The 12,697-nt window shown below is 44.0% G+C and overlaps 1 protein-coding gene across 5 annotated transcripts in view; it reads right to left on the minus strand.

The window, feature by feature from the left end:
* Nucleotides 1-12,697, minus strand: part of COL5A3 (collagen type V alpha 3 chain) — a 126,566-nt gene that overhangs the window by 66,039 nt on the left and 47,830 nt on the right. For all 5 annotated transcript variants that reach the window (XM_082207721.1, XM_082207720.1, XM_082207723.1 and 2 more), the window contains 10 exons: nucleotides 11,167-11,229; nucleotides 10,849-10,923; nucleotides 10,085-10,168; nucleotides 8,651-8,707; nucleotides 4,517-4,570; nucleotides 2,891-2,944; nucleotides 2,736-2,789; nucleotides 1,721-1,774; nucleotides 1,588-1,641; nucleotides 145-189 (listed from right to left, as the gene is read on the minus strand). In XM_082207721.1, coding sequence (XP_082063847.1) covers nucleotides 145-189; nucleotides 1,588-1,641; nucleotides 1,721-1,774; nucleotides 2,736-2,789; nucleotides 2,891-2,944; nucleotides 4,517-4,570; nucleotides 8,651-8,707; nucleotides 10,085-10,168; nucleotides 10,849-10,923; nucleotides 11,167-11,229 — 594 coding nt within the window. The remainder of the gene's footprint in view (nucleotides 1-144; nucleotides 190-1,587; nucleotides 1,642-1,720; nucleotides 1,775-2,735; nucleotides 2,790-2,890; nucleotides 2,945-4,516; nucleotides 4,571-8,650; nucleotides 8,708-10,084; nucleotides 10,169-10,848; nucleotides 10,924-11,166; nucleotides 11,230-12,697) is intronic.

A 12,697-nucleotide genomic window follows, 5' to 3' on the forward strand; every position in this document is an offset into this window, starting at 1 on the left:
AGGCTACAGCAAGACTGCATGTTTCCCCGAAGGTTCCTGGTTTCCATTGCTGCTTCCCACCCCCACGGAAGTGGCATAGGCCAACTTCATCCCAGAGCACCTAGGCATCCTGAGCAATCCTGCATCTGGTGGGCAGATACTCACAGCTTCCCCAGGCTGTCCTCTGGGGCCTTGCGCACCATCAGAGCCCTGTGGAAAGAAGGAGGTGGAGTGAGAGCTCCACCCGGGTGTTGAGTTGTGTCCACCCCAGCTGCTGGTTTCCCCAGCTTTCACAAACTCATCCATAGAGAAAACACAAGGAGGAAACACACAATAACCACTTAATGTGCACTCACCACCCCTACCCTCAATTTCTCCATATTTCTGATGGTGTGTTTTGCTCCTAAGGGCTCTTATGTATTAAGCACCTTCCGCCCCCCGCCAAATAGACCCTTTCTGTCTTCAGAGAATACTTTTGAGACTGACCTGTCTGCTGAGGATCACCAGTCTCCTGTGGCATCCCTCTCTGTGCAGGGAATTCTGGGACATGTTCCAAGATGCACCCAGTTCATGATGAGCACTAAACAGGCTCTAATCAACTCCCATAAGCGTCTAATAACCTCCCTACATTTGTACATTGCAAGAGAAGGCTGGCAGTGGTGGGGAAGCCATCTTTCATAAAAGCTGGTCTGTTGTATGACTGATCTCATTGCAGAATCCCTGAGAAGCAATACCATGGAACACTATTTGAAAACCCACAGAGAAGGGGCAGTGCTATGGGGTGGCACTTGGAGCTTGAGCTCCAAAGCTTTGCAGCAAGCCCAAGATTTCCTGCACCTACCCTTTGTTTACATTTTATTTCATGCTACCATTTCACTTACAGAGCAGCTGGGTGCACTGCAAAAAGCATAGTGCTAGTGAAATTCATCATACTAATTCCTCATAGCATTCTATACATATAAATTAGCAAATTGTATGCAAATTTGTATCATAGACCTGAACCCCGTTTGCATTGCAGTGGCCCTGCCACAAATATAAACTGTGATAATGTCTGCTTCAAGCACACCAGCTCCTAGGAACCAAGGCAGTTCCAGGCCCCCTGAAGTATTTTTGGAGGAGGCCAAGCCCCCTCAATATTCAGGGGGTGTTCAGCTCCACCCCTGGCATTGCACATACAGTGTCAGGGCATTGTGTGGCATCATGCAATGTTGACACATGACATCATGATGTCACACACATGATGTCATGGCATCGCATGCACAGGCCCCATCAATCTTCTCAAGAAGATGGTGCCTCGGGTCTGCTTTGAAACTGATCAAGTATCTCCTCTTTCCATAGATCTGTGAGATGATCCCACATATTGATCCAATCCTTTTCCACCTTTTCCCTTGAGCTTTAATGCACTGGGCCACTCTAGTGATGCTACAGCAGCCCTTATCTCGTAACCACCCATTTCTCTGCTCATTGTCACAATAATTTGGGCCAATGCAATTCAATTTAGAGCAACTGCAGTATTTTTCTAAAGAACAACACTCCCTGCGTCTTCTAAAAGAAAGCAGCACTTTCCACCTATCAGTTTCCACCCACAAGCCTTGGATCAGTGCTCACCTTGGGGCCCTTCTCACCAGGAGCTCCAGGGGGCCCTGGCGTGCCTACATCTCCCTGTAAAAAGTAAAGCAAGAATTAGAGATGATACCAAAAATAGGCAGCCCTGGTATTACAAATATTTGGAGATACTTACTTGGTTTCCCTTTTCTCCAGGAAGTCCTGGGAGCCCATCAAAGCCCCTGTCACCCTATAAGAAAGAAGCATTAGCACCACAAGGAGAGCCCAATATTTGGGCCAGTGAGCATGTCTGCCTATATTGAAAATGCTTCCTTTTTAAAATCCCCCAAGATCTTTGTTTCTCATTCCTACAATCCTTTTAATTGTGCAAAAAAGCTTTGTTGTAATGATCAAATCCATCCTGACAACCCAACAAGGTCTGTGGGGGGATATTCCATATACGGTATGTATTCCCAGTAGAGTGAAGTGTATGTGTAATATCTATATCTGTCTGTCTAAACTGGTGTTTGGTTGGGTTTCCCCCCTCTTTTTGGCAGATGAATTCTGCAATATGTAATTGCTGCAATAATGGTTCATGGGTGGATTTATACTGGTGTGCTGACACATCATTCTGCTTTAGCGGGTGTTCTGCAATGCTTCCCCAATATTACCATGTGGCTGCTCTCTGGAGGTGCGCTCTTGCACTATAGTGCTCATCACATTAATTCCTGCTAAAAAAAATTATACGTTCTAGGGGTTTTTTGTGTGTGTGTTTTTGTAGGCAGATGCTAAGGACAGGCGATGGAGAAGGACTGTTCCCCTCCTGCCCTGTTTGTGGGCTGAGTGGAAGCTTCTGGCCAGCCAGTATTGAAAGGAGGGGGACAGGCCCTGGATCTGTTCCATCAGGAGGGCTCTTCTCATGTCCCTAGACAACTTTTGTTTTGCTTCCAGGACTTGGAAAAAATACAGAGGAAGCAGTTTTGATGAAAGAAAGAAAGAAAGAAAGAAAGAAAGAAAGAAAGAAAGAAAGAAAGAAAGAAAGAAAGAAAATGATCCCATGTCAACATACCAATTGAAAACATTTGTCTTAGCTCTACTTGCAACCTACTAGTTGTGCCAACTGCAGGAAATGTCAACCCACAGTGGGACTGGGCATCTTGGAATTCACTCCCTCCCCTCCACCAATTCTACCCCCCAAGAAAGATAGAGACCTTAGGTCCAGTTTCTCCTGGAAGTCCTCTGGCACCATCTGCTCCTGAGCGACCCTTTTTTGAGAAAGGAAAGGAAAGGGTGAGGGGAAGGGGTGGCAGGATTATTACGCAATGTCACTCAGCCATGGATGGGATCCTGGAGTAAAGGTGCTTACCCGCTTGCCAATTTTCCCTGGGGGTCCTATTGATCCCTGGATCCCAGGTGAGCCCTGTAACAAGAAGGGAAACAGTTCAGATCAAGAGTGGCTTCACATGTCACCTCTCCTAACACCTCAAGATTTTTCTCCATGTTAGAAGAAGAATGGAGCCCTTTGTAATGATTGACATGTGGAAGCTTTTGCCATCAATGGAAACTTATGATTTGACTTGTAACATTTATCTTACAAAGTTGCATTTCCCCAGATGTTGCAGGGGGTCCAGAATGCAATGGCAAGATTGCTTACTTGTGCCGGCTGTAGTGAACACACTGCATTGGCCATCAGTGAGATTATACAGGCCCAATTCAAAGTAGGAGAGGATCTGCTTTGGGACCCCCTGCCAGACAGAAGACCTCCTCTAGTGCAGTCCCTGATTTTGGGATACCTTGCTGAGGGAAGCTAGGCTGGCAAATTCCCAACCTGCAATGAGAAGGGTGGTAAGACGTTGCTTACTTAGGAAGCAATCTTATTGTCCCCCTGGAGCTCTGCTTTGTTTTTGTATTACTGCTTCAATGTTTTGAATGAATTCCATCATTGCTGGAAGCAGGATATTACTGCCTGGAAGCAGTAACTATTTTTTTTTAAAGGGAAAAAAGGAGAAGGAAATTGTCAGTATGGGATGAAGAGATTAGGCAGAGCACAAGGAAAAAATCGAAAGGGATGTACAGTGGTGCCCCGCAAGACGAAATTAATTCGTTCCGCAATTTTTGTCGTCTAGCGAATTTTTCATCTTGCGAAGCACGAAATCCCATAGGAATGCATTGAAAATCAATTAATGCGTTCCTATGGTCAAAAAAAGTCCAAACAAAGCCAAATTTGGTACAACAACAGTTTATTAACTGCTCTTTAAAGTCACACATACTGTAAAGAGCAGTTCAAAAATTTAAGAGAAAATAAATTAACTTTATAAGCAAAACATGTATTTGTTTTTAGTCAAAGAAAAAAAGTCGCGAGACGTTTTCGTCTTGCGAAGCAAGCCCATAGGGGAAATTCGTCTTGCGAGGCAAATCGCGAACGGAAAAAACTTTCGTCTAGCGAGTTTTTTGTATTGCGAGGCATTCGTCTTGCGGGGCACCACTGTACATGAAAGATCCAAAAGGGGCGAGATGTACATGATCCTGAGGAGGTGGGATCTTTTCACCCCTGCCTACTTGGGGGAAAGGAGAAGGAGAGCATACTGAAAAAATGGGCTTCATAACTCATTTGCAAGTAATTCCAGAGCCCTGCAGTGCAAGGGCTTCCCCACCACAGCAGGAAATGCCTGCAAGTTTAAATTGCTAAGTCAGGGATGGGGAACCTGTGGTCCTCTGGCTGTTGCTGGATTCCAGCTCCCACCAGCCCCAGACAGCATGGTCAATGGCCAAGGATGCAGGGGAGCCGTGAGCAACCAACATCTGGAGGACCTCCAGTTCCCCCTCCCTCAGCTGTGGGAATCCCCCAAATGCAAGCACAAGGCCAGCAAGCAGGACACCCTCCGAGAAGGTGGCAGGGAAAGAGCTTCCCTGTCTATTCAACGTGGGTAGCATTTATCTGCTCCACCCCATAGCAATTAAAGACCCTGTCGACTCATCTCCAGCAACCTACCTGTGGACCGGGATCACCTGAGTCTCCTTTCAGACCAGAATTCCCTGGAAGACCCTACCAAAACAAAAATGTTATAAGCAGGTTTTGGGTTTTGGGGAAAATCATTTTTGTTACATTACAAGAAGAATTAAAATCCTGGAAATGTTTCCATCTGCTTACAGTGGTCCCTAAATAACATAATTTCCCCCATTCTTTTATAAAGTTTTTGTCCTCTTGATTCCTGAGTTTTCCAGTCAATTTTGTCATCTCAGCATAGTCCATCAGCTTGGTTTGCCATTCCTCTCTGGCAGGGACTTTGTCTTCTTTCAATCTCTGGGCTAGTAACATCCGAGCAGCTGTTGTCTCATACATAAAAAGACTTTTCTGCTCCTTTGGGATGTCGGTACCTATAATTCCTAATAAGAAAGCTTCTGTTTTTTTAATAAAGGTTATTTTAAACATTTTTTAAAAATTCCATTAGATATCATCTCCCAGAAAGCTTTTATTACCTTACAAGCCCACCACATATGATAAAATGTACCTTCTTTTTCTTTACATTTCCAGCAGATATCTGTACTTGCCCTATAGATTTTGCTAACTTACTAGGAGTCAGATACCACCGGTACATAATTTTCATGTAATTTTCCTTCAGCACACAACATACTGTGAATTTCAAGTCTGTTTTCCATGATCTTTCCTAATCTGCCATCTGAATATTGTGTCCCAAATCTTTTGCCCAGTGTATCATTACCGACTCGACCTGTCCATCTTTTGTACGCCATTCCAAGAGCAAACTGTACATTTTCGACAATAATTTGTTATTGTTTTCTAACAGATCTTTTTGAAATCTTGATATCTCACGATTAAAACCTTTCTTTTTATCTGTCTTAAAAACATAATTTAGTTGGTGAAACTGTAACCAATCTCAAAACAAAATAAAATATAAAAAATATTTTTAAAAAATCCTTCCAGTAGCACCTTAGAGACCAACAAAGTTAGTTATTGGTATGAGCTTTGTGTGCATACACAATTCTTCAGATACACACAAAAGCTCATACCAATAACTAGCATAGCTGGTCTCTAAGGTGCTACTAGAAGGATTTTTATTTATTTATTTTATTTTATTTGTTTTGTTTTGTTTTGACTACAGCAGACCAACACAGCTACCTACCTGTAACTGTAACCAATCTGTTAATAAATCCCTTATAGTCTTTTAGTTTCACCTGGTGTTCTGCTTCAGTTAACAGCTCTCTGTATGTTGGCCAATTACTTCTCATATTCAGTTTTTTCAGAGATATTGCTTCTAAAGGGGAAAGCCACCAAGGTGTTTTTTTGTTCTAATAAGTTTTTATATTTTCCCCATACCATAAAAAATGATTTTCTTATTAAAAGATTCTGAAAACCTTTGTGTACCTTTGCTTTTTCATACCATAAATATGCATGCCATCCAAAACTATTATCATGCCCTTCTAAATCTAAAATATCTGCATTTTTCAATGTTATCCATTCCGGGATCCAGCAAATGCAGGACACCTCATAGTATAATTTTAAATCTGGCAGCATCTGTTAGCAATTTATATTTTATCCTTAGTTTCTTCCCCTGCCAGATAAATAGAGACATATCTTTTTGCCATTCCTTGAAGTGTACTGCACTGCTTCTCTGCACTGCTTCCTTGAAGTGTACTGCACCGGTATTGATTGAAATAAAAAAAACATTCTTGGCGATACATTCATTTTTATCACTGATACTTTCTCCAAAAATATAAATTCATCCTACCCCAAATCTCTAAATTTCTCTATTTCTTTCCAAGAATTTATGTTCTTTAAATACATTTACAGTCATACCTCGGGTTAAATATGCTTCAGGTTGAGCGTTTTCAGGTTACGCTCCGCGGCGACCTGGAAGTAACGGAATGTGTTACTTCCAGGTTTTGCCATTCACGCATGCGCAGAAGCTCAAAATGACGTCATGTGCATGCGCAGATGCAGCGAATCACGACCCACACATGCACAGACACACAGTCACGGGTTGCATTCTACTCAGGATGTGAACAGGGCTCCAGAACGGATCCCGTTCGCATCCAGAGGTACCACTGTATATTCTTAGCTGTCAGCCATACCCTCAGGTATTTAACTTTTTAATGTATGCATAAATCTGCAACTTCTTTTAAGTCCTTTTTATATTGCTCTGTCATGTTTTTCACCAAGATCTTAGTTTTATTTTTATTTAATTTAAAACCTGCTACCTGTCCAGATTCCTGGATCCTCTCTAAAACCTTTTGTAAACTATTCTTGGGATCTTCTACAGTAATCACAAGGTCATCTGCAAAAGCTTTTAATTTATATGCTTTACTTCCTACCATTATTCCTTTAATTGTCTCATCCACTTTTTTGTGGATGAGACAAAAAAAACAACCGGACTGGAAATGTAAAGAAAAAGAAGGTACCTTTTATCATATGTGGTGGACTTGTAAGGTAATAAAAGCTTTCTGGAAGATGATATCTAATGAAATTTTAAAAAAATGTTTGTGGATGCCAGGGTCTCTAACACTAAAATAAATAATAATGGTGACAGGGGACACCCCTGCCATGCCCCCTTTGTTATTTTACATTTTTCCGTAATCACATTGCTCACAATAGCCTGTTGGTCCGAGTATATTGCCTCTACTGAAAGCCTCTCCAAAGTTCATCATTTCTATTGTCCTCTTCATGAAGGCCCATTAAATAATATCAAAGGCCTTTTCTGCGTCTATAAACATTAAAGCTGCTTGTTTCTCATACCTGGCCTCCAGATATTCTATAACATTGATTATATTTCTTATATTATCCTTCATCTGGTGGCCTGGTAAGAAAAATGTTATAAGCAGTTTTGATCCCTTAATGTCTCTCCAAATATCAAGAATGTAAGCCTGGGTGTAGCCAGGATTTTTGTTGGGAGGCGGCAGAACCTCAGATTTTTATTAATTTTTATTGATTTTTATTGATTTGAAGGAGAAAGCTGCCCCCACCCCACACCTTGGCTATGTCCATGAATGCAAGTAAAGCTGGCAACCCCATAAATAGGGGGGTGGAATCTCTTCTCCCTTTTATCCTTTCTAATAATAATAATAATAAATTTTATTTATACCCCGACCTCCCCCGCCAGAGCCGGGCTCAGGGTGGCTAACACCAGTAAAATTACAGTAAAAACACAATAGGAAAAGAACCCAATTTAAAATGCAGGTTAAAATGCAATTTAAAATGCAGCCTCATTTTAAAAGTAGCCCATAGATCAAAACCATAAGGGGAGGAAACCATAAGGGTCAGACTGAGTCCAAACCAAAGGCCAGGAGGAACAGCTCTGTCTTGCAGGCCCTGCGGAAAGATGTCAAGTCCCGCAGGGCCCTAGTCTCTTGTGACAGAGCGTTCCACCAAGTTGGGGCCAGTACTGAAAAGGCCCTGGCCCTAGTTGAGATCAATCTAACCACCTTGCAACTTGGGACCTCCAAAATGTTGTCATTTGTGGACCTTAAGGTCCTCCACGGGGCATACCAGGAGAAGCAATGCATTTCTAGAAGCAATGTAGATGAAACAGTAATAGATGCCCACCTGCCTCTGAAAACAGCAACCACATGGGTACCAGTTGTCCCTCTGTAACTCTAGGAGAACTTTGCTTGTCTTACTAGGCAGCACAATGATCCACATCTCCATACGCTGCATGTTGCCAACAGCAGGAGGTGGAGGAGAGTGGAGCAATGTGATGTCATAATATCAGTATTGTGGGGGAGGGGGCATGGCCCCAGGTGCAGAATCTTGGAGAGGCATGAACCAGGCACCCCCCCCCTCATGCACCCAGCACACGAGCCCCAGCCATCAGCTGACGGGTGCTGGGTGAGCATGTTCTTCACCCTCCATGCCCCAATATTCTAATAGAGGTAGAAACACCTGGGTGCCAAGTTCCACATTACTCCAGTGAAGCCTTTTCCATGCAGAAATGCAAACTTCAAAATTTGGCCCCATCACCTCCTCTCACTCCAGCCCAGATGTACAGTGCACTTCTCAGCCCAGTCTCTTGCATGGTGTGAAAGAAAGGGCAAATGTCCAAACCTTCCCTCCACCAAAAAAGGACACTCCCCAGACTATGCAGGGTAGCTCCAAACAATGTCCGCTACTCACCAGTGGGCCTGGCCGCCCTGTTAGTCCCATGGGGCCAGGGGGACCTTTCATGGATAGCTGAGGAGGAGAGAAATACAACAATGAATCTCAGGGAGGCAATTTAAAACAGAACCGAAGACAAACTGAGGGGCAGCAAGCAAGGAGGTTTGTGGGAAGAAGCTGGACAACAGGGCAGAACTGAAGTAGGGAAGAAAGAAGGGAATAAACAGATTTCTGTAATTGTTGCTGCAATTTACCGCAATTGTGTGCATGACTGGGATTGGGAGCATGGGGGTTGGGGGGGAATAGGTTGATTTGTTTTAACCTCTGGTTTTATTGGTAATGTTTATATATATTGCCCATCTGCCAAGGTTGCCCCAGCCACTCTGGGCAGATCCCAACAAATTAAAGTACTGTAAGACATCAAACAGGAAAGCAATACTGCCGCCAGCCTTTCAGAGGCTTGGATGATTAGGCAGTATATGCAATCCTATTAAATCAAGAGGCTGGCATGGAAGGGGGCTATTAGGAATGGCCCAGGTTCTGAATCTCTTATGCCTTCAGCCTTTTAAACCTTTCTTAAAACTTTGCTTATGGTTCCTATTTCCACTCTGAATGTTGGCCCAAATTTGCAGCTATACATCAAATTAGCAGGTGCAAACTGCATCTGTCTCCTGTGCCCTGAATCTTTTAAGGAACTAGCAGCACCCCAGAGATTAGTGTTAACTAAGGAAGTTCTCTCATCTGTTAAAAGCAGGGATGATTCTAATCTACCTGACATAAGTCAAGTGATAAAATGGAAATTGCCTCCTCACTTAGACTTATGGCAGGAGTAGTCAACCTTGTGCCCACCACCCACAATCCCTGCCCATTAGCTGTGCTACCCTTGACTTAGGACACAGCTGCAGTGTAAGCATCAAGCAAACCTTCGTATGGTGGCCTCTTCTTCAGATGATTTCTCAGCCTAATCATCAACCTTGTCTGTGTTCAGTAAGAAACATTTTGCTCCAGATCAAGCGGGCTATCAACCCTATAGAGTGTGGGTCTTCTTCCTGGTTTCCTATATCACTTGCCTATTTTGAACATTTTTACTAACTTATTCCTTGAGCTGGGCTGCAACTTTCTGCCTGGGGCGCCTTTTCTCTTACTGTGGGAATAAGATTAGTGTGGGTTAATAAGAGCCTTGCTGTGGCTTGAGAGGGACGTTCTTTCGCAATGTGCAGATGAAGTTGGATTATATGGCAAATATTTTGTGATGGGCCACAGTTGGAAGCTTGCAGTTTATTATCTGGACGGAGATGAGTTGGTGGGGAAGAGAATGTGTAACATGCCAAGTGCCTAGACACATAGAAAAGAGCAAGGAAGCTATATTGACTGCATGACAAAAAGAAAAGGAGCCATTCAAAGAGTTTAAGCCCCACATCAAGAAGAGGATCAGGGGAGACCCGGACGTACCTTGGCTTGCTGCAAAATAGCCTGGGCCTGGGCCTCTTGGAAGGACACAGAGGGACCTTTAGCTGAGTCACCACCAAACTGGAACTAGAAATGGGTCAGTGAGACAAAGTCAGGGAAGGAAATGAAGGGATTGTGAGGTCATGGCTAGATTAACCAGAGCACATGTCAGAGTCACCAGGCAGATGCTGCCAAAAGCGGCCTCTGTGGCAGGCAAGCCACAACCCTGCCCACTTTGGGCAGCATCATCCTTGATGAAAGCACCGCGTGATCAAACTTCAAGCTGACATTCTATTTTGGTTGCTGAACCCCTATTTTATTGCCTGTCAAATTGGCAGGATGGGAGAATGAGACATTTAAATTGCGGAAAGGCTAATATGTGCCTTTTTCTTTGTTAATCAATTTTTATTCTATGTATTTGGTTGCTGAAAGGCTTCTTAATCCCAGTGTTCAGAAAGGCTACCACAGCAGTTTCCAGATTGATAAAAACAATGCAGTCCTTGCCCTCAGACATCGTCTGGGTACACACTCCCGTTACTCTGGATCCCGTGGGCTCCCACCACTGGTTTGGGAAGAGCTGTACACTGAGGCTCCCATGCTCTGGAGTAGAGCTCAGACTTTGCTTTTAATCCCAGCCAGCCCAAAAGATGGTGTTCCTCCGGAATCTGCTTTCCAAAGGGACTGGCTGTTCAAGCTTCATCCTCCGAAAGATCTCCCCTGATCTCAGCTCCTCAAACCCACTTCGCCCAGCATCCTGCATCACCTACCGGTAACATAATCATTGTCCCAGGAGGCCCACGAATGCCATCAGCTCCTGGAAGGCCTGGGAGTCCTGGGGGTCCCTGTGCAGAAAAAAAGCAAGAAAACACCCATCAATCATTCCCAGGAAGTGTTGAGCTAGAAGAAATCTGCATCAAGCTAGGACCTGTCTCCAAGCACTGAGGTACACTGAAAGGGGCGCGTGCCGGTGATTCCTCACCTTCTCCTCCCCGCCCCCACCAGCTTCTGAGAAGATTAAGAATCCCCAGGCTGGAGAAGGGGGGGGCTACCCTTCTGCCTCTTGAACTGCACAGAGATTTCCTTACCCGCTCACCGGGATCTCCTGGCAATCCTGCTGGCCCTCCCTGTCCCATTGGACCCGTCTCACCCTGGGAAGAGATAAACAGAAAATGAAGATAAGCATCTCACTGACCCAAATCCAACACCCAGTTCCCCTTTCAAACAGAAACCCTGTGGCACCAGAAAACCCCAAGCCAGCACTGCAACCACTGTGCCTTCACTGCCAACACTGTACCTGACCCTGGTTCTAGTAGATTCTAGTACCAAAGATTTTAAGTACAGTGGTACCTTGGTTTGCAACCACTTTGGATTACAACAGTTTTGGATTACAACCACATCGAACCTGGAAGTGCATGTCCCCTTTTTTGGATTACAACCCATTTTGGGGGGGAGGCCCCATTGGCGAAAGCACGGCTTGGGTTACAACCTGTTTTGGTCTACAACCGGACCTCCGGAACGGATTATGGTTGTAAACCAAGGTACCACTGTACTCAGGGGGTGAAGCATCAATGCTCTACAGAGCTCCTCATTCCTCCCCACATCTAGCCAGAACAGAATACTACTACTAGATACAAATATCCATCATTATGGGCTTATCCACACTTATCCTTTCTTCTGCTCTTTCCAGGTACGGTCTGCACTTTAAAGCTCCATGTCCAAGCACCCTTTTTTTTTCTTTTTCCTCTGAAGCTTTCCCCATGAAAACTCACCCTTTAATGCTCAATCAAATAAAATGGCAATCTGTAGAAATCCCAAATCGATGTTGAGTCCAACTGAGTGCTAAAAAGTGGGTTTTCATGGAGAAAAACAAACTAACACTTGTTCTGTTAAGCATGGACCTGTGCCTTATTCTGCTTCTGCCAACGTGTTTAATTTATACAGGTTGCAGGTTTCAGAACCTTTGGGGAAATTCTTTTGCCTTAAAATGGGAATATGTTTTCCCATTGTGTCCCTCCCCTAGAAGTGCAAATTAGGTTGCTACCAGGCAAGTGCTCATTGTGGGATCAGTGTTCCTCATGCAAGCAAGTTTTTCACAGAACCGACATGACATCATCAACAGCAAAATGCCAACCAATGCCATTTCTTCTGTTGGATCTGGATGTACCCTTTGGGGGGAAATCCAATAAGAAAACAACAACCCTGTTGCCAACGATGTGTTTGTAGTATCTCTACAACACATTTGCAAATTCTAGAAATACCCACAGTCCATGATATACTTTTGTGTGTCACTTTTTGAGTAATAGAGGCTAGCATAAATTGGGGAAGGGGGCAGAGGGAGAATGGAATTTGAACTCTGGTTCCCCACACCTTAGCTCAACTCTTTTGAAACTGGCACTCAGTTATAAGATGCCCATTGTTCTCACTTGGAGACAGTCTGGAGGCCTAATATGGGAGAGGTAACTGGGGAGAAATGACTTACAACATCCTTGAAAGCCCCAGTGCGCTTAAGCCAATTCCATGCTGAATCCCATGGCTCCAAAGAGAATCTTAGACACCATGCAGGTGGAACAATTCACTCAGAAACCCATGCAATATGATATCAATATTTTATGGGTA

The sequence above is a fragment of the Podarcis vaucheri genome, assembly GCF_965113315.1.
Source record: "Podarcis vaucheri genome assembly, chromosome: 2".
Lineage (NCBI taxonomy): Eukaryota > Metazoa > Chordata > Lepidosauria > Squamata > Lacertidae > Podarcis > Podarcis vaucheri.